The 21,159-nt window shown below is 40.0% G+C and overlaps 1 protein-coding gene across 5 annotated transcripts in view; it reads right to left on the bottom strand.

Annotated features, from left to right (window-relative positions):
• Window positions 1-21,159, bottom strand: part of LOC307028403 (NACHT, LRR and PYD domains-containing protein 3-like) — a 104,489-nt gene that overhangs the window by 44,474 nt on the left and 38,856 nt on the right. For 4 of the 5 annotated variants that reach the window (XM_079663393.1, XM_079663394.1, XM_079663392.1 and 1 more), the window contains 5 exons: window positions 19,369-19,488; window positions 19,045-19,164; window positions 2,257-4,722; window positions 1,316-1,489; window positions 265-441 (listed from right to left, as the gene is read on the bottom strand). In XM_079663393.1, coding sequence (XP_079519519.1) covers window positions 265-441; window positions 1,316-1,489; window positions 2,257-4,722; window positions 19,045-19,164; window positions 19,369-19,488 — 3,057 coding nt within the window. The remainder of the gene's footprint in view (window positions 1-264; window positions 442-1,315; window positions 1,490-2,256; window positions 4,723-19,044; window positions 19,165-19,368; window positions 19,489-21,159) is intronic. The other variant, XM_079663396.1, reaches the window with a different exon arrangement.

A 21,159-nucleotide genomic window follows, 5' to 3' on the forward strand; every position in this document is an offset into this window, starting at 1 on the left:
GTTTGCACCTGTCAGCCACCATAGACCTCCCTTTTAAAGATACAATATCACAATGGGGCCTAATCGCCAAAGACTATTCTGTGATCTTTTGCACAGGTTAATAAATATTATATTTATTATAGAATATTAAGAAATAAGTCTCCTGATTTAAAATAAAGTAGTGTCTATCCATACTGTTACAGGATAATACCGAAATAATTTTGGACGAATAGGCAACTGATGCAATATGGAATATATGTAGAAAGATTCAGACGGGGTACTGACCTCAGAGCCTTCAGTCTACAGTGTGGACTCTCCAGAAAGTCACAGAGCAGCTGCACTCCTGAATCATGCAGGTTGTGGTTGTAGCTCAGCTCCAGCTCTCTCAGGTGGGGGGGGTTGGACTTCAGAGCAGAGGCCAGAGTAACACAGCTGATCTCTGATAACCTGCAGGAACTCAATCTGGAAAAATAAAGTACAGTACAGTTGTGTATAGTTACAGTATGAACCCAAGCTTTTCCCCTTTGTTGAATGATTATGTCATTCTGTTATTGTGGATCATTATAACATCACCATTGTACAGGCACCATCTAAATGTAACCACAATAGTTATACACCTATTAATTCTCAATATGGCAGAATCAGCTTGAAGGGCAGAGAATGTTAACACACAATGAATTAAGCTCCGCTTGCAAGGTCCTCTTTAGGGGCAAATTAAAGAAGAAAGTAATCAAATGAGATATAGTATGATATGGTTAGTTTAAATAATTGGAATATTTTAGCGTGCCAGACAGGCTGTGCTTGTTGTGTGTTATGTTTATTTTTTTCCCTCCTCCTCTTCTCTTTTTTCTATCTCCTCCCCGATTTCCTTTCCAGGGGATAACCAGCCAATGAGTTCCTACCTGTATAGGAATAAATAATATACATTGTGGTCTGATGATGCCCCCTGAGCTATAGTGAGTCTTGTTCAAATAGAAAAAGGTCACATGTTTGTGATGGGAGGTTGAGGGAGATGAGTTTGGGGTACTTTTTATATACCCTTATCACGTGGTTGAACTTTGTTTGGGAATGATAGGTTTATTGAATGTTGCCAACCCTGTGAATTTTTCAGGAGCATCTTAGTATAAAAAGTAGTGAGGGCTTGTGTTTGTGATATGTTTTAAAACGGCAGAATTAGCTTACTATGCCTAGTTAAGTTATAAGTGTTTATTTGTTTGTCAATCATCTTGCCCTCCCTCTCCTTTTAAATTGCATATATCCTGATGAAGATTTCCACCATGTCACATGGTTATGTGAAAACAAAAGCAGCACGAGACTGACCGCAGCCGAAACTGACCTCAGACTCCGGAGTCTACAGTGTGGACTGTTCAGTCCAGTGGACAGCAGCTCCACCGCTGAATCCTTCAGACTGTTGTTGCTCAGGTCCAGTTCATTCAGGTGGGAGGGATCGGACCTCAGAGCTGAGGCCACAACTTCAAAGTGAGGGTCTGAAAGCCCAGAGTTCTGAAGTCTGTGAATAAAGAAACATGTCAAATTCTTCATAGTCATATTATTATAAATGAAAAAATAAAAAACCTTTCATAAAGCAGTTGTTCACAATGGATACTGTTAGAATCACTGTATTTATTTATAGATCCATGCAGGCTGCTTCAATTTAAAAGACTATTCTAAAATATAGAGTTATTTGGACACTAATACAACTTTTCATTTTGTGATGTATTTGACTATATTTATTAAAGTTATAAAGGACAATGACTATGTGTGTGGTACATCCACCATGCTGAGCTAAGCATATTAGGATCATAACCCATGTACAAAAACGTTCTTACTTACTGTACTAATTAGGACGTTATTGAGGGGGGAAATCTTAAAGGCTTATTATCTGTAGTATAGTCAAATAATGCCTTGATAAGTGCTCTTTATTTACTTTAGATTTGGAGGGATTGCTGAAGTTACACAATTATGTTCCGCAATATCAGAAGGATTGATCATTTACAAAATATTATTCATATTATCATTAAAAGAATATGTTAAAATGATCATAGTGTCATTTTTTTAAAGAAATCTGGAGAAAAAAAACGTTTTTGATAAAGTTTGTAGAATATGGTTTGTAGGCTGGGCAGCGCCACAATTATATTGCCACATATTTACCCTTTACCAAATACAGCTCTTACTGCGATTTGGATATTGCACTGCTTCTTTTGCATTGAAAGGCTCAACCTTAGATAAAGGTTAGGATAACGTTTTGTTTTTTTCAATAATAACACATGTACTTACACAGCCTTCCTGCAATTCCTGACAGCTGGCAGCAGTCTCAGTTGTCCCTGGTCTGATGTGTTGTACTTCTTCAGGTCCACCTCATCCAGAACCTCCTCTGACATCTGCAGCATGTAGGCCAGCGCTGAGCAGTGGATCTCAGAGAGCATCTTCTCTGAACTGTTGCCTGACTTCAGGAACTCTTGTATATCCTGATGTACCGATTGGTCGTTCATCTCCATCAGACAGTGGAACATGTTGATGCTTCGGTCGGGGGAGATTTCATCCATGTTCGTCTCCTTCAGGTTGTTGATGGCACTCTGGATGATTTGCGTACTGTTTTGTTTCAGACCCAGCAGGCCTCCAAAGGACTTCTGGTTGGACTCCAGAGAGAGACCATGAAGGAAGCGGACAAACAGGTCCAGGTGTCCATTTTTACTCCTTAGAGATTTTTTCCTTGCTCTACTCAAGAACACTGTCAACGGGGAGTCACTGTCATCACATTTAAGAGACTCAGAGGAGTCCAGCCTATCATAATCCTCTTCATCATCGTCCGAGTTTTCACTTCTATCATCATGTCTGTCATGTTCATCAGCATAATCATCTTTATCATAATCTTGTCCTTCTTCATCATCAGTGTACCCATAATGATCCTCTGAGATATAACCATCTTTTTCCTCTTCTTCATCATCATCATCATCATCATCATCATCATCATCATCATCATCATCAAAGTTATCTTGTTCTTCTTCATCATCGGTGTACCCAGTATGGCCCCCTGAGTTATAACCATCTTTTTCCTCTTCATCAGTGTCACCTTCATCAGAATTATATTCATCTTTATTATCATCATCACCATTATCATCATCATCATCATCATCAAAGTAATCTTGTCCTTCTTCATCATCGGTGTACCCAGTATGGCCCTCTGAGTTATAACCATTTTTTTCATCTTCATGTTCTGCCAGGGAGGAGTTTTGTTCTGCCAGGAAGGCTTCCAGTACCTCTGAGTTTTCGTTGTTGTAACAGTGGTACAAGTAGACTGCAGCCAGAAACTCCTGAATGCTCAGATGAACAAAGCAGTAGATGGCTTTCTTGAAGATCACACTCTCTCTTTTAAAGATCTCTGTACAAACTCCGGAGAACACCAAGGCCTCGGTGACATCAAGACCACACTGCTTCAAGTCATCTTCGTAGAACATGATGTTGCCTTTCTCCAGATGTTCAAATGCTAGCCTCCCCAGCTTCAGGAGAACTTCCACGTCAGCCTTTGTCAGTTCCTGCGGACTCTTCTCTTGTTCCTCATCATACTTCTGCTTCTTCCTCTTTGTCTGAACCAGCAGGAAGTGTGCATACATGTTAGTCAGGGTCTTGGGTAGATCCTCTTTCTGGTCCATGGTCAACATGTGCTCCAGAACTGCAGCAGTGATCCAGCAGAAGACCGGGATCAGACACATGATGTGGAGGCTCCTGGAGGTCTTGATGTGAGAAATTATTCTATTGCATGTTTCTTCACCACTGAATCTCCTCCTGAAGTACTCTTCCTTCTGGGCGTCAGTGAAACCTCTGACTTCTGTTACTCTGTCAACAAATACTGGAGGGATCTGATTGGCTGCTGCTGGTCGGGTAGTTATCCAGACAAGAGCCGAGGGAAGCAGCTCCCCCCTGATGAGGTTTGTCAACAGCACGTTGACTGATGACTTCTGCGTGACATCGGACACAACCTCATTGTTTTTGAAATCAAGAGAAAGTCTGCTTTCATCCAGGCCGTCAAAGATGAACAAAACTTTAGAGACAGCGAGGAGCTCTGCTGTGACTTTCTGTAAGGTTGGATGGAAAACATGGAGCAGCCTGAGAAGACTGTACTGCTCATTTTTGATCAGGTTCAGCTCCCTGAAGGAAAGCAGAATCACCAGACCGACATCTTGGTTTTCCAAACCTTCTGCCCAGTCCAGAGTGAACTTCTGCACTGAGAAGGTTTTACCAATGCCAGCGACGCCGACAGTCAGAACCACTCTGATTTGGTCCTCTTTGTCAGCTAAGGCTTTAAAGATGTCGTGGACCTTGATAGGAGTGTCATTGGCGGTCTCCATCTTGGACGCTGTCTCAAGCTGCCACACCTCATGTTGGGCATTAACCTCTTCGCTCTGCCCCTCTGTGATGTAGAGCTCAGTGTAGATCCTGTTGAGTCGTGTTACACTTCCTGTTGTATCAGTTCCTTCAGTCACACATGCAAATCTCTTCCTCTGGCTGATCTTATGTTCATCTAAAACTGCTGTCTGAAGTCCAAGACTTGTTCTGGATTGTTTTCCACACTGGGGACAGGAGGAGCCTCCTGATGAAGCAGACTGACCCCAGTATGAGGCGATGCACGTTCTGCAGAACCGGTGTCCACAGCTGATAGAGACCGGATCCTTCAGGACGTCCTGACACAGAGCACAGCAGGGCAACATCTCCTCCACAGATACACCACTCCTCTTCCTCTTTCTGTTACGAAGAAGACATATTTTCTAAACGAGGTCTTAAGTCGACAACAGGTCAATAGGTCAACACTGTTTAGAAGCTCAGATAATCAAAGAGAACATTAAAAAAGGAAGTTGTTTTCTATTCTATTTCAGGATTTTTGATATCTAACTTGCATATTGGTGCTTATATAAGTCAAATACAAGCATGATGTGTTTTGTTAATGATTAAATTGATTAATGTGAATTTTTTATCTTAATATATATTTAATACGAATATTTCACTTGCATAACCAGGAGGTTAATAGTCTAACCAAAATTGTTCATTTGGATACCAGAGATACCGAAGTGTTAAAATGCAAACTCATTTCCGTATTTTAGGACTTTAGACTTTGTGACACCTCTGACAGCCAGTGCTTGAGTTGGGCCGGTACTCACCGGTACGCAGTACCGGCACTTCTGATTTTTACCCATGTGGTACCGGCACTTCTTACTGAGTACTGGCACCTTGCCGGTACTCAGTAAAATGCCGTAAAATGCCGGTACTCAGCCGCCGGCAATATACGTATATATTGTGAACGCAACGCAGTGCAAATGTGGGTCTGACTCTGCCTCACAGAGGGTGACTGGCTGTCTACATGACGTGGCCTGCCGACATTGCCACTTTCATACAGATCATACTAATGCCCTCGATTGGTCTCTGTGTGTCATTCAAGCTCGGGAGGGTGTGTGTTGGTGTTGGTGTATGTGTGGCGCGAGCGAGCGAGAAAGCGCGCGCACCGGTTACGTGTATTGTTGTTAGCATCTGGTGCTAGCTAGCTGCGCTAACGGCTATAAGGAGCTTTTTCAACAACAAGGTGGAGGGAGGGTCCTTTCTGTCAGACTGAGAGGCAGATAACTACAGCTCTGGTGAGGTAAATTACTCTCTGAGTCTTTAGATAGTTAACGTAGTTTAAGTTATCTCAGTGGGTCTCAAACGGTTCGGTCACCATTTATGTAAACACATATTTCCATTTGAGGGGGTAGTGATTAGTAAAATATGCATGAATAATACAAACAAAATGTTAACTAGGTGAAAAAAGGTAAGATAAACTTGTTGAGAGCTAAAACTAGTCTTTGCTGTTGCCTCAAAGAGGAGCAGGGGGGAGAGGAGGGAGACAGGAGAGGCCGATTCAGGAGCCCAGACACACTCACAACTATAAATGAACCAAAAACAAATAAATAAACAAGTTTCAATGTTTTTTCCTATTGGATATTGTATGTTATTGGTTATGGCCATGTACTTATGATTTTATGATTATTTAAATGTATACATTTTTGTTTCATATGGGTGTAGTCTCTTTATTTCCCCCTCAAAATGCACCAGATTGATGCATTTAAGTCCAACATTTTAAAAAAAATCTTACCGGGGGAGCATGCCCCCGGACCCCCCTATAGGATTTGAGGCCCGGCCCCACTGTTCCCAAATAGATTTACAATTTTTTTTAAATAGTAACCCATCTCCATATGTTTCTTTTTGGGTAGTAGATTTAAACTAGAGGGCTATCACTTTGTGAAGCAACGCTATTGACAAATAAATCCAGCAAAATGGCACAAAAAACTGGTAGTGGCCTCAGGGACGAGGAGTCATTTAACCAGCCAGTAGGAGTCAAGCTTTACTTTCTTTTATATCCATAAAGAAAAAGTAAATCTGTTTATAGTTGTTTCATTATGGATGTTGAGAGGTATCCATATATCTCTTCATTTTGCTCTCAAAGTGCACCAGATTGATGCATCTAACTTGAATATTTAAAAAAAAATGTTCCCGGGGGAGCATGCCCCCGGACCCCCCTAGACTAGAAGGTGTCAGGTCCACTCCCCACTTATAAAAATAGCACTTTACCACTGCACCCCCTCTAATCTCAGATGCACCCCGAGTCATTTTGTTTAAGTACAGTGAGCCTTTCTAAAATATACAGTAAAGAGACAAACCCACCAGCATTATAGGATATACTATGACTTTGTGCCAAATACTTGTTGCTGATTTAGAGTACTGGCACCTTTTTTATTCCAATTCAAGCACTGCTGACAGCATGCGCAAACCTGCAAAAAACGTATGATTCTGTTTATGGCTCAAAATGAAAACAGTCTATTACTTTGAGTCTGACGGCCCCTACACACGGCGGCGTGCGTTCTCGCTTGCCGGCGGGGGGGGGCTGAAATTCGACCAACAACCAATCACATGAATCTCCCGCACCAGACACACAAGCACGCGGTTTGATTGGCTAGAGCTTGTACTGGCATATGATTCGATTGGCTGACGCCTCCGTCGAGGCGTCAAAAGTAGAACATTGCTCTACTTTTGCAGCGAGCACCGCGAGAGAAGCTACGCTTTGCTCCCACAATGCAGTTCGGCGAATCGTGACGTCACCCCATTCAAAGTGAATGGGCAGAAGCGTTGAAGCGACAATGCACGCTGCCGTGTGTAGGGGCCGTGAGGGTCCAGGTTCATTGCTAAGTATGAGGGGCCTCTTTGGAAAAGTCACTCTTCATAGACAGACAGCTGGGGGCTGGAGACTCTGCTCTCTGTCTGCTGTACAGACCTCTGCAAAAACCAAGAAATATGAAATTGAAATGTAACATTCAAATGAATGTTTACTACGTGATCAACAGCTGTCACAGATACCTAGAAGAATGTTTCTTTGATGAAAGGTTTGTTGAATTTTAATTCACATTTTGGTAGAAATGTTATTAGCTCTCCTGTTATGTTTGTTTCCCCCCCCCCCCCTTACTTTGGTGTTCACGGTCAAATTTGACCGGTCCTGTTTTAACTGCTATTACATTAACACAAAAACCATTAATCATCACCAAATGTCATTTAACACCCTTTCAAACTGTAAATATTGTATCAGACTACCGGTACACTTGAAAAACTGCAGTAATTATACAAAGAATAGACACTGAACATGTTTTGCGTGTGCCAGGTGTGATCCATGTGGGGGGGTGGGAAAGCAGGAAATATGTCAAATTGAAGAGTAGACGCCGCATTGGCTGCTGGGGCGCAAGAAATAGGGCCGCCATCTTGGACCGGTCATCCTACCCATATTGTACGGACATTAGTAGTATTATTCATCCCGCTTCCATCACATTAGTATGCATAGAAAGTGACAGATGCTGTGACAGGTCACACCTCTCCCTACTTATGCTAATGAGCTAAGTCCCGCCTCCCCTTTGTTCGAGGTGTGAGATCTCAAGTAGGTTTGATATTCCAAGTAGGTGTGAGATCCGTCGATAGGAGGGGGGTGATGTGTATTCACAGGTGTGAAAAGCCCCCACTGTTGCGCCATATGGTGTATAATAAAAAATGTTTCAATTACATTAGTATGCTTAAAAAGTGACAGGTGGGCCCGCCCCCAAGTCTATTAAAACAAAATGCCGCTTCCATCACATTAGTATGCATAAAAGTGACAGAAGGGCCCACCCCAATTATGTGATGTCAGAAGACCGAAGGGGTGGAGTGAGATAAAAAAAAAAAGAACCCCCGTGCAGATAAAAAGCCAGTAATCTCCAATCATCAAGTCATCTTTCCAAAAAGAAAAAATGGCCAAGAGACGCCTCGCTATGGGTTTAATCAGCGAGACGCCTGTGAGAACTTACCGCCATCCGTCCGGAGCGCCAATCAAGAAACGGATGCAGTATCTGTGCCGGGTTCAAACACCTCCGGTCGAAGATCTTGAAGAGAAATGGCTTCTGGAAAATGAACATGTTTGGGGATACGTATTCAACTATATGGCGAAAGAACTGCATTTCTACAATCTGAAGAATGGAGAAACGTATGGACCCCACAGTGTTAAAGCAACGTTGACCTCAACAGATTGGGCTGTGTTAACTCTGGTGTCTTCCAGAGATCTCCACGCAACCATTGTATCGGAAGAAGTAGTGCATCAAGAAAACACTGTGGAACCAGCGGTGTACAAGATATGTGCAACAAAAAGCAAAGAAACGCAAACAAAAAGCGAGATCAGAGAAGAGTTTTCACCGTTACCCCTCAATGTGGAGGAAGAAGAAGGAAATATCCCCCCGCCGCCAGAAGTGAAAAGAGTCCTGACAAGCACCGTCTGGGAAACTAAAAGCGGACCATCTGGGCGATGGTATCACCGCGAAAGCCGTTTGCTGATGCAGGGGGGAGGGGTTCTCTCTAAAACACAGTGTCTGTAAAGGTGGGGGAGACTGTCTCCCCCCCTTCCTGCCATCTCTCTCTGTTTCTGCTGATGTGTAGAATATACAAAATAACGTTTTATATACTTACTCTCTTGTTAAAAGGTGATGAAGTTTGTAGCGTAAGCCAGCCATCAGTATTCTAGTTTTAAGGATCGAAGGATCCAATGTATTTTTAAATGGAGCAGAAATAGAACTAGTCTCCCATTGCAAGTATCTTGAACAGCGAGTGTCATATTGGACTCGCACTTGACCTTTTAAGAAACATATCCAGAAAGTATCCAATACCATTAAATTCCACTTGCAACATTTTAAACAAATTAGACCTTTTTCTTAACTGTCAATGCTGCAAAGTCATACCTCAACTGTATGATTCTATCCCACATTGAATACTGTTTTACAAACTGGTCGTTTGCTTGTGCCACACACCTGAAACCCATAGAACAGCTGTTCAAGAGAGCTATCCAGGTGTTTGACAGAAAGCCACAGTCATACCACCACTGTACCATCCTTGAATATGCTGCTCATGCTCTTTCTGCATATCATGTATTTATTTTTGCTGTATGTATATATATAAATGTCATTTTCTTATATGCTGTATGTGACGGGGCTATAGATTGAAATTAGCTCAGAGCTAAAATCTAGCTCATTTACACTTGTAAGCATTATATTTGTTTTAAAGTGTTCATCAATGTGCACTACGGTAGCCCTGAAGAAAATTAAACATTAAAATATGTTATCGATGTCCCCATTCCCAGTTTATTTTGGGAATAATTGCGATGTTTACTATGTTTTTGGTAGTTCTTAACAAAACAGAATTTTTGTAAAAGACTGCGACTCTAAAAGGCAAGTTTGTGATTTTAACACTGTTTCGATGAAACAATACATTATACAATATTACGACTTTTTGCCATATTTTTAACACAATCTTTTTTTTTGGTTGTAGGGCTTCAAGATATTTTGCATGTCATGCATAAACACGGTGTCATCTTTTCCTTGAAACTGACGTGCTAAATGGAGCAGAAATAGAACTAGTCTCCCAGTGCAAGTATCTTGAACAGGGAGTGTTCTTATATGCTGTATGTGACGGGACTATAGATGGAAATTAGCTCAAAGCTAAAATCCGGCTCATTTACACTTGTAAGCATTATTTTTGTTTTAAAGTATTCATCAATGTGCACTACGGTATCCCAGTTTGTTTTGGGAATAATTGCGATGTTTACTATGTTTTGGTAGCTCTTAACAAAACAGAATTTTTGTAAAAGACTGCGACTCTAAAAGGCAAGTTTGTGATTTTAACACTGTTTCGATGAAACAATACATTATACAATATTACGACTTTTTGCCATATTTTTAACACAATATACTTGTACCTTTTTTTTTTTGTGGTTGTAGGGCTTCAAGATATTTTACATGTCATGCATGAACACGGTGTCATCTTTTCCTTCAAACTGACGTGCTGCCCGTTTTACAAAACAAGTAATTTTTCTGCTTCTTCATCCTCTGAATTTTCCTCCCCCGTCCCTCTTCCTTCAGCCAGCACAACAAGAATCAAGGTGGATCTGTGAAATGAAACACCTCTTCCCAAAGCGTGACTTCCCTATTGAGAGCATGCGTCTAGGGCAGTAGGGTCTAAACCAATTGGCCAGATAAACTAACATGCAGAACGTACGGTATGTTTGAAGACTAACCATTTATCCAGTTCAAGCTGTCTTTAAGATGTGACATTGCGCTCTGACTATTTCCCGTAAAATGGTGACAAACTATTACTTATTCTTAAATTTGACCTCTTGCTGCTTGGTGGAAAATGATAGTTGAAAAATAACTTTAAAAAAAAAAGACTCAAACAGCGAGGGACATTATACTGGTGAAAAAAACTCTCAATTCTACAGATGACTCCCCCCACTCAACGCAATAAGTCCCTCCCTCCACTCAGCAAAGCATCTAAAACTAAGGACCCCACTAAGACGACAGTTTGAAAACTAGCTATGGATCTGAGAAAAACCAAGTCTCCCCCCGTGAGTTGCAGCCAGGAACAAACTCCTGGACTACCATCATCACCACCATTCTGGACACCCGAATCTTGCAGTACTACTGCTGCTTATGTTGCTACTTGGGCCAAGACGTCTCTGTTTAAGGACACAGTGAAATCAGTGTTGGTTGATATTGTGGAGGGGGTGATACATCGGTACAGAGAAGAAATATGCAACGGATGCCGAGTCAGTCACCCCGGCCAGAGTCAACACGATTGTCTGAATGACATGCCCGATTTTTTCTTCAGAAACAATTACAACGAGTTAATGAAAAGACTCTGGCTCACCGACTTCATTACTGAGATCGACCAGACTCTTATTGATAAAGAAATGTTCACGGATGATTGGAGGATCCAAGGCGCTTCGGAGGCTTTTCTGCACAATCTCAAAAATTATAGACGCCTCAAGGAGAGACTTGAAAAGATCCATGCCGAGTTGGATGGAGAAGAAGAAGACTAATAACCTGCGGTTGGTTGAAGCCAGGGATTTTTTCTTTTTCGATACATTGACTTTTTCTTTAAAGTAAAATAAAAATGGGGAACTACTATGCAAAACGCTCGGTATATATTGATCAGAATGTAGTCAATACCCTTTTAATAAGTGTGGTGATGAGGACGATTGAAAACAGAGTGAATATTGATCCCCGTGTAAACAGAATGGCTGAAGTTTGTAAACTAGAAGACATTTTGGATATCGTTTGTTCTGGCAGTACTATTCCTGGTCATTGGGAAACGATTGTAAACTAAACATTTAAAGTGGTCCTGGAATCTTCATTTTCCGAAACATTCTGTAACATTACCGAAGAAATGAAACAAACATCAAAAGTGTATCATGTGCTCTCATTGTATGCTCTGTTTGTAGATGTAATGCATCTTTGTGTCAAAAACAGCATACACATGAATATTTTGACTGAAGTGAAAAAACTCCATCATGATATTTCCAGTAATCTGGGGAATTCTAAGCTGGAGACGGTCATGGGGATGTTACAATCAGTATAACTATTGATTTTGTGTGTGAAAATGTTTAAATGTAAATAGGACATCTTTTAAAAAAAATAAAAAAAAGTGTTTTTTACATTTTAAAAACTGTTGTCTTCATTATAGCAAGGGGAGCGTGTCTGATACATGTGTATTACAGTCCTTCACATGCACTGTTGTCTTCATTATAACAAGGGGAGGGTAACAGTGAAGATGTATGATACATGTGTATTGAAACGTGCGTATTATACCCCCACAGAAACACAGAAACATGGAAACACAGAAACACAGAAAACACTGAAACCACTGAAACACTGAAAAAACACAGGAACACTGAAACACCGACACACAGAAACACCGAAACACAGAGACACAGAACTACAGAAACACAGAAACACAGAACCACAGAGACACAGAAACACAGAAACATGGAAACACAGAAACACAGAAAACACAGAAACACAAAAACACAAAAACACAAAAACACAAAAACACTGAAACACCGAGACACAGAACCACAGAAACACAGAGAAACACAGAAACACAGAAACACAGAAACACAAAAACACTGAAACACCGACACACAGAACCACAGAACCACAGAAACACAAAAACACAGAAACACAGAAACACAAAAACACAGACACAAAGAAAACACAGAAACACAGAAACACAAAAACACAGAAACACCGACACACAGAAAACACAGAAACACAGAACCACAGAAACACAGAAAACACAGAAACACAGAAACACAAAAACACAAAAACACTGAAACACCGACACACAGAAACACCGAAAACACTGAAAACACAAAAAACAGGCTTGTGTGCTAGTATGGTTTTTGAATAAACACATCATTATTTTAAAAAGTCAAATAGTATCAGCCTCCCATCGACTTTTTAAAATACTGATGTGTTTATTCAAAAACCATACTAGCACACAAGCCTGTTTTTTTGTGTTTTCAGTGTTTTCGGTGTTTCTGTGTGTCGGTGTTTCAGTGTTTCAGTGTTTCAGTGTTTTTGTGTTTTTGTGTTTCTGTGTTTCTGTGTTTTCTGTGTTTTCTGTGTTTCTGTGGTTCTGTGTTTCTGTGTTTTCTGTGTTTCTGTGTGTCTGTGTTTCTGTGTTTTTGTGTTTCTGTGTTTTCTTTGTGTCTGTGTTTTTGTGTTTCTGTGTTTCTGTGTTTCTGTGTTTTTGTGTTTCTGTGTTTCTGTGTTTCTGTGGTTCTGTGTCTCGGTGTGTCGGTGTTTCAGTGTTTTTGTGTTTCTGTGTTTCTGTGTTTCTGTGGTTCTCTGTGTTTTTGTGTTTCTGTGTTTCTGTGTTTCTGTGGTTCTGTGTTTCTGTGTTTCAGTGTTTCAGTGTTTTTGTGTTTTTGTGTTTCTGTGTTTCTGTGTTTTCTGTGTTTCTGTGTTTCCATGTTTCTGTGTTTCTGTGTTTCTGTGTCTCTGTGGTTCTGTGTTTCTGTGTTTCTGTAGTTCTGTGTCTCTGTGTTTCGGTGTTTCTGTGTGTCGGTGTTTCAGTGTTTCTGTGTTTTTTCAGTGTTTCAGTGGTTTCAGTGTTTTCTGTGTTTCTGTGTTTCCATGTTTCTGTGTTTCTGTGGGGGTATAATACGCACGTTTCAATACACATGTATCATACATCTTCAGTGTTACCCTCCCCTTGTTATAATGAAGACAACAGTGCATGTGAAGGACTGTAATACACATGTATCAGACACGCTCCCCTTGCTATAATGAAGACAACAGTTTTTAAAATGTAAAAAACACTTTTTTTTATTTAAAAAAAAAAATGTCCTATTTACATTTAAACATTTTCACACACAAAATCAATAGTTATACTGATTGTAACATCCCCAGCACCGTCTCCAGCTTAGAATTCCCCAGATTACTGGAAATATCATGATGGAGTTTTTTCACTTCAGTCAAAATATTCATTTGTATGCTGTTTTTGACACAAAGATGCATTACATCTACAAACAGAGCATACAATGAGAGCACATGATTTCACACTTTTGATGTTTGTTTCATTTCTTCGGTGATGTTACAGAATGTTTCGGAAAATGAAGATTCCAGGACCACTTTAAATGTTTCGTTTACAATCGTTTCCCAATGACCAGGAATAGTACTGCCAGAACAAACGATATCCAAAATGTCTTCTAGTTTACAAACTTCAGCCATTCTGTTTACACGGGGATCACTATTCACTCTGTTTTCAATCGTCCTCATCACCACACTTATTAAAAGGGTATTGACTACATTCTGATCAATATATACCGAGCGTTTTGCATAGTAGTTGCCCATTTTTATTTTACTTTAAAGAAAAAGTCAATGTATCGAAAAAGAAAAAATCCCTGGCTTCAACCAACCGCAGGTTATTAGTCTTCTTCTTCTCCATCCAACTCGGCATGGATCTTTTCAAGTCTCTCCTTGAGGCGTCTACAATTTTTGAGATTGTGCAGAAAAGCCTCCGAAGCGCCTTGGATCCTCCAATCATCCGTGAAAATGTCTTTATCAATAAGAGTCTGGTCGATCTCAGTAATGAAGTCGGTGAGCCAGAGTCTTTTCATTAACGCGTTGTAATTGTTTCTGAAGAAAAAATCGGGCATGTCATTCAGACAATCGTGTTGCCTCTGGCCGGGGTGACTGACTCGGCATCCGTTGCATATTTCTTCTCTGTACCGATGTATCACCCCCTCCACAATATCAACCAACACTGATTTCACTGTGTCCATAAACAGAGACGTCTTGGCCCAAGTAGCAACATAAGCAGCAGTAGTACTGCAAGATTCGGGTGTCCAGAATGGTGGTGATGATGGTAGTCCAGGAGTTTGTTCCTGGCTGCAACTCACGGGGGGAGACTTGGTTTTTCTCAGATCCATAGCTAGTTTTCAAACTGTCGTCTTAGTGGGGTCCTTAGTTTTAGATGCTTTGTTGAGTGGAGGGAGGGACTTATTGCGTTGAGTGGGGGGGAGTCATCTGTAGAATTGAGAGTTTTTTTCACCAGTATAATGTCCCTCGCTGTTTGAGTCTTTTTTTTTTAAAGTTATTTTTCAACTATCATTTTCAACTAAGCAGCAAGAGGTCAAATTTAAGAATAAGTAATAGTTTGTCACCATTTTACGGGAAATAGTCAGAGCGCAATGTCACATCTTAAAGACAGCTTGAACTGGATAAATGGTTAGTCTTCAAACATACCGTACGTTCTGCATGTTAGTTTATCTGGCCAATTGGTTGAGACCCTACTGCCGAAGACGCATGCTCTCAATAGGGAAGTCACACTTTGGGAAGAGGTGTTTCATTTCACAGATCCACCTTGATTCTTGTTGTGCTGGCTGAAGGAAGAGGGACAGGGGAGGACAATTCAGAGGATGAAGAAGCAGAAAAATAACTTGTTTTGTAAAACGGGCAGCACGTCAGTTTGAAGGAAAAGATGACACCGTGTTTATGCATGACATGTAAAATATCTTGAAACCCTACAACCACAAAAAAAAAAAAGGTACAAGTATATTGTGTTAAAAATATGGCAAAAAGTCGTAATATTGTATAATGTATTGTTTCATCGAAACAGTGTTAAAATCACAAACTTGCCTTTTAGAGTCGCAGTCTTTTACAAAAATTCTGTTTTGTTAAGAGCTACCAAAACATAATAAACATCGCAATTATTCCCTAAACAAAACTGGGAATGGGGACATCGATAACATATTTTAATGTTTAATTTTCTTCAGGGCTACCGTAGTGCACATTGATGAATACTTTAAAATAAAAATAATGCTTACAAGTGTAAATGAGCCGGATTTGAGCTTTGAGCTAATTTCCATCTATAGTGCCGTCACATACAGCATATAAGAACATGACATTTATATATACAGCAAAAATAAATACATGATATGCAGAAAGAGCATGAGCAGCATACAAGCATTTACCACATGGCAGTACAATGTAGCAGCTATGATATATAAAGTGCAAGATAAGATAAAAGCGCTACATAAAGTGCAAGAGGAGATTCCCCTGTGTTAAAGTGCATTTATTTAGCGGTGATTACAAGTCTGTTTGTTGCTCAACCATTCTTTAAGTTGACCTTTAAAACTATTGAGAGTGGGACAATCCCGTATCTCAGTTGGGTGGCTATTCCACAATGAGCTGCCTTTAATGGAGAGGACATTTTGTCCAAAGGTGGTCCGTCTGTGGTGGACCTCACAGTCTCCTCTGGTTTCTGACCTAGTGCTGCGTCCAGTGTGTTTTCTGTGGATGAATTCCCCCAAGGGGAGGTGGGGCCAGCCCATGTAAATATAATTTTTTTCAAAACACATACTTTTAAAAGACATAAAAATGTCAAAAACTCAAGAAATTGTGATTTTCAAGGATGGTACAGTGGTGGTATGACTGTGGCTTTCTGTCAAACACCTGGATAGCTCTCTTGAACAGCTGTTCTATGGGTTTCAGGTGTGTGGCACAAGCAAACGACCAGTTTGTAAAACAGTATTCAATGTGGGATAGAATCATACAGTGGAGGTATGACTTTGCAGCATTGACAGTTAAGAAAAAGGTCTAGTTTGTTTAAAATGTTGCAAGTTGAATTTAATGGTATTGGATACTTTCTGGATATGTTTCTTAAAAAGTCAAGTGCGAGTTCCAATATGACACTCCCTGTTCAAGATACTTGCACTGGGAGACTAGTTCTATTTCTGCTCCATTTAAAAATACATTGGATCCTTCGATTTTGATTGATCGTTTACTGAACATCGTCGTTGAGAGTTTTTTCACCAGTATAATGTCCCTCGCTGTTTGAGTCTTTTTTTTTTTAAAGTTATTTTTTCATCTATCATTTTCAACCAAGCAGCAAGAGGTCAAATTTAAGAATAAGTAATAGGTTGTCACGATTTTACAGGGGATAGTCAGAGCGCAATGTCACATCTTAAAGACAGCTTGAACTGGATAAATGGTTAGTCTTCAAACATACCGTACGTTCTGCATGTTAGTATATCTGGCCAATTGGTTTAGACCCTACTGCCCTAGACGCATGCTCTCAATAGGGAAGTCACGCTTTGGGAAGAGGTGTTTCATTTCACAGATCCACCTTGATTCTTGTTGTGCTGGCTGAAGGAAGAGGGACGGGGGAGGAAAATTCAGAGGATGAAGAAGAAGAAAAATAACTTGTTTTGTAAAACGGGCAGCACGTCAGTTTCAAGGAAAAGATGACACCGTGTTTATGCATGACATGCAAAATATCTTGAAGCCCTACAACTACAAAAAAAAGATTGTGTTAAAAATATGGCAAAAAGTCGTAATATTGTATAATGTATTGTTTCATCAAAACAGTGTTAAAATCACAAACTTGCCTTTTAGAGTCGCAGTCTTTTACAAACATTCTGTTTTGTTAAGAGCTACCAAAAACATAGTAAACATCGCAATTATTCCCAAAACAAACTGGGAATGGGGACATCGATAACATATTTTAATGTTTAATTTTCTTCAGGGCTACCGTAGTGCACATTGATGAACACTTTAAAACAAATATAATGCTTACAAGTGTAAAAGAGCCGGATTTTAGCTTTGAGCTAATTTCCATCTATAGCCCCGTCACATACAGCATATAAGAAAATGACATTTATATATATACATACAGCAAAAATAAATACATGATATGCAGAAAGAGCATGAGCAGCATATTCAAGGATGGTACAGTGGTGGTATGACTGTGGCTTTCTGTCAAACACCTGGATAGCTCTCTTGAACAGCTGTTCTATGGGTTTCAGGTGTGTGGCACAAGCAAACGACCAGTTTGTAAAACAGTATTCAATGTGGGATAGAATCATACAGTTGAGGTATGACTTTGCAGCATTGACAGTTAAGAAAAAGGTCTAATTTGTTTAAAATGTTGCAAGTGGAATTTAATGGTATTGGATACTTTCTGGATATGTTTCTTAAAAAGTCAAGTGTGAGTCCAATATGACACTCCCTGTTCAAGATACTTGCACTGGGAGACTAGTTCTATTTCTGCTCCATTTAAAACGTTATTTTGTATATTCTACACATCAGCAGAAACAGAGAGAGATGGCAGGAAGGGGGGGAGAGAGTCTCCCCCACCTTTACAGACACTGTGTTTTAGAGAGAACCCCTCCCCCCTGCATCAGCAAACGGCTTGCGCGGTAATACCATCGCCCAGATGGTCCGCTTTTAGTTTCCCAAACGGTGTTTGTCAGGACTCTTTTCACTTCTGGCGGCAGGGGGATATTTCCTTCTTCTTCCTCCACATTGAGGGGTAATGGTGAAAACTCTTCTTTGATCTTGCTTTTTGTTTGCGTTTCTTTGCTTTTTGTTGCACATATCTTGTACACCGCTGGTTCCACAGTGTTTTCTTGATGCACTACTTCTTCCGATACAATGGTTGCGTGGAGATCTCTGGAAGACACCAGAGTTAACACAGCCCAATCTGTTGAGGTCAACGTTGCTTTAACACTGTGGGGTCCATACGTTTCTCCATTCTTCAGATTGTAGAAATGCAGTTAATTCGCCATATAGTTGAATACGTATCCCCAAACATGTTCATTTTCCAGATGCCATTTCTCTTCAAGATCTTCGACCGGAGGTGTTTGAACCCGGCACAGATACTGCATCCGTTTCTTGATTGGCGCTCCGGACGGATGGCGGTAAGTTGTCACAGGCGTCTCGCCGATTAAACCCATAATAATAACAGCAATAATAATTGGGAGGGGGGGCGCGGCTGTTCTTATATTCTCTGAGGGGAGGCTCACCTACCCACACTTTGAAAACCCCTGATATACTGTAGACCATTAGTGTTTTTTTATATGTGTGTGTGTGTGTGTGTGTATATATTAGCCTATATTATATATCGTGTGTCTTTTGCAAAATACCTATCATACATAACATATAGGCTATCAAATACCAGAATATTCTATTGCTGTTAAGCCTACTATGAATATTAAAATACGCCGAATCATGTGTCCGGTATCATGCCTACATATATGACGTTTGCAGAAAAAAAAACGTGAAAAGAAATTATGATTGATGAAAGTAGTAAATCGGTCAGATTTGATCAGAAGACAACAGGAGGGTTAGACACACATAACATCTAAATAAAAACATTGCACTGGTAGAGGTAACTGAAATATAGTCTTACTTTGAGTCTGAGGGTCCGGGTTCATTGCTGAAGTATGGAGGGGCCTCTTTGGAAAAGTCACTCTTCATAGAGAGACAGCTGGGGGCTGGAGACTCTGCTCTCTGTCTGCTGTACTGACCTCTGGAAAAACAAGAAATATGAATAATAAATGTAAGATTAGAATACATGTTTTATTGAGGACAAAAAGCTGTCACAGATACCTAGAAGAATGTTTCTTTGATGAAAGGTTTGTTACCTTTGCAAACACATTTTGTTAGAAAATACCAATATACATACAAAAAATGTAAAATAAACATTGCAAGGGTAACTTGAAATGAGTCGTACTTTGAGTCTGAGGGTCCGGGTTCATTACTGAAGTATGGAGGGGACTCTTTGGAAAAGTCACTCTTCATAGACAGACAGCTGGGTGCTGGAGACTCTGCTCTCTGTCTGCTGTACTGACCTCTGCACAATCAAGATGAATATATTTATATTGCATGAATCCTTGTTCAACAATCTGATGTTGAAACCAGTTAAGTAACTTAAACACTAAATTACTGTTACTAAAATGGCATTAGTCCACTTCAGATTTGATTAAGGCTTCTCTAAGTGACTGACAGCTGTCACAGATGCTAAGGAAGATGGCACGAATGTTTTGGCTTTGTGACGCTTACGTTTGTTAAATTTAAGATAGCAAATAGTTAAAAACTTCAAAATACAAACACAAAATCAACAGACACCTAGGACAGAGATAGCTGCATATGAGCAGGCAGAGAACACTATTATTATCTTTTTATTAATATGGTTTTATTATTATCCTAAAGTAAGTTAATGTAGATGACTCAAAAGTATAATTGCCTGTATTAAAAAAAAAACGTCACAAAAGAAACAAACAGGTGCTTGTTACCAGGGGCGGATCTAGACAAATATTCATGGGGTGGCAAGAGGGTGGCAGGAGAATTTCAGGGGTGGCATCCCCTGGAAGAAGTATATGCTGATTTAATTGCAGTCATATCAATCAATGTTAACTTGGGAAGCCACAATATTGATATTTTAACTCAATAACATTAGGTGACATTATTGTGGCACATCAGTAAAGCCTTAAATATAAATATATAAGGTGGCACACGTAATTTAATGAATTTTAACTGAATGAGTTGGTTTCACTCTTAGACCAGCATGGGTACCAAATATGCAGACTGCTGCAATAAGTACATTAATTAACTGTCTCATCGATGTGTGTCTGCATGAATATGATAATATTAACAATCATAATATTCCTATCAGCTGTCAATCACTGTTATGATTCACATATTCAGTGTTATTATTAAATAAACTATATTTTTTGGAGGAGTTAATGATGAACGTTCCTCAAGATGCTTGCTCAACCTCCTTCAAATTTGAAAGACAAGTCATTAATATCATAATTCAAAAGAATCAAAGGAACAGTTCAGCGCCCCACAACTTCATTGCAAACAGTTACAACCTTGACTTTACATCAGAAAGAACAAACATTAAAGAAATGACTAACTGCATCAGTTAGGGTTAAAAAAAACGTGTATTCAGCTAAAACATACATCGCTGCAGTTATTATCCAGTGGAAAGTCCTTACCTACTGGCCTAGTTAAATCCAAGTAGTCACTTTTCTTTGGCTGGGCAGTGAAGTTTTACACACCGTCTTATTTGACTTTCTCAGGACTTGAAACTGTTTTTTGGGGGCAGACCCCCACAAAGAAGAAACATGTATTTACACATGTAAGGTCATCTTCTTAAACAGTTTATTATTCTCATCGACTCATCCGTGAGCAGAGCATCAAGTTGGCATGCCTATAACAGCTGAATGTGGCGATTACCATCTTGATCAGCAAAACGCCACACAAACTTATTAAGGTTTAAAGCTATGGTGCGTTTTGATTCAATGCTGAGTACAGCCAAACTTGACAGGCTCTTCTCTGTCATAGTAGACCACAAACAGTGGCGGCTCCAGAGTATTTGTGTTGGGTAATCTATGGTAGGGCTAACCCATACAGTGGTGGGGCTCAAGACTGTATTTGCAATGTAATTACATGCACGCTCCCCTTGACAGTGAAACGCCACGCCTGAGGTTTAGATTATTTCCCTGTCTCAATCCAAATT

This window comes from Notothenia rossii, assembly GCF_949606895.1.
Source record: "Notothenia rossii genome assembly, chromosome: 2".
NCBI classification, from domain to species: domain Eukaryota; kingdom Metazoa; phylum Chordata; class Actinopteri; order Perciformes; family Nototheniidae; genus Notothenia; species Notothenia rossii.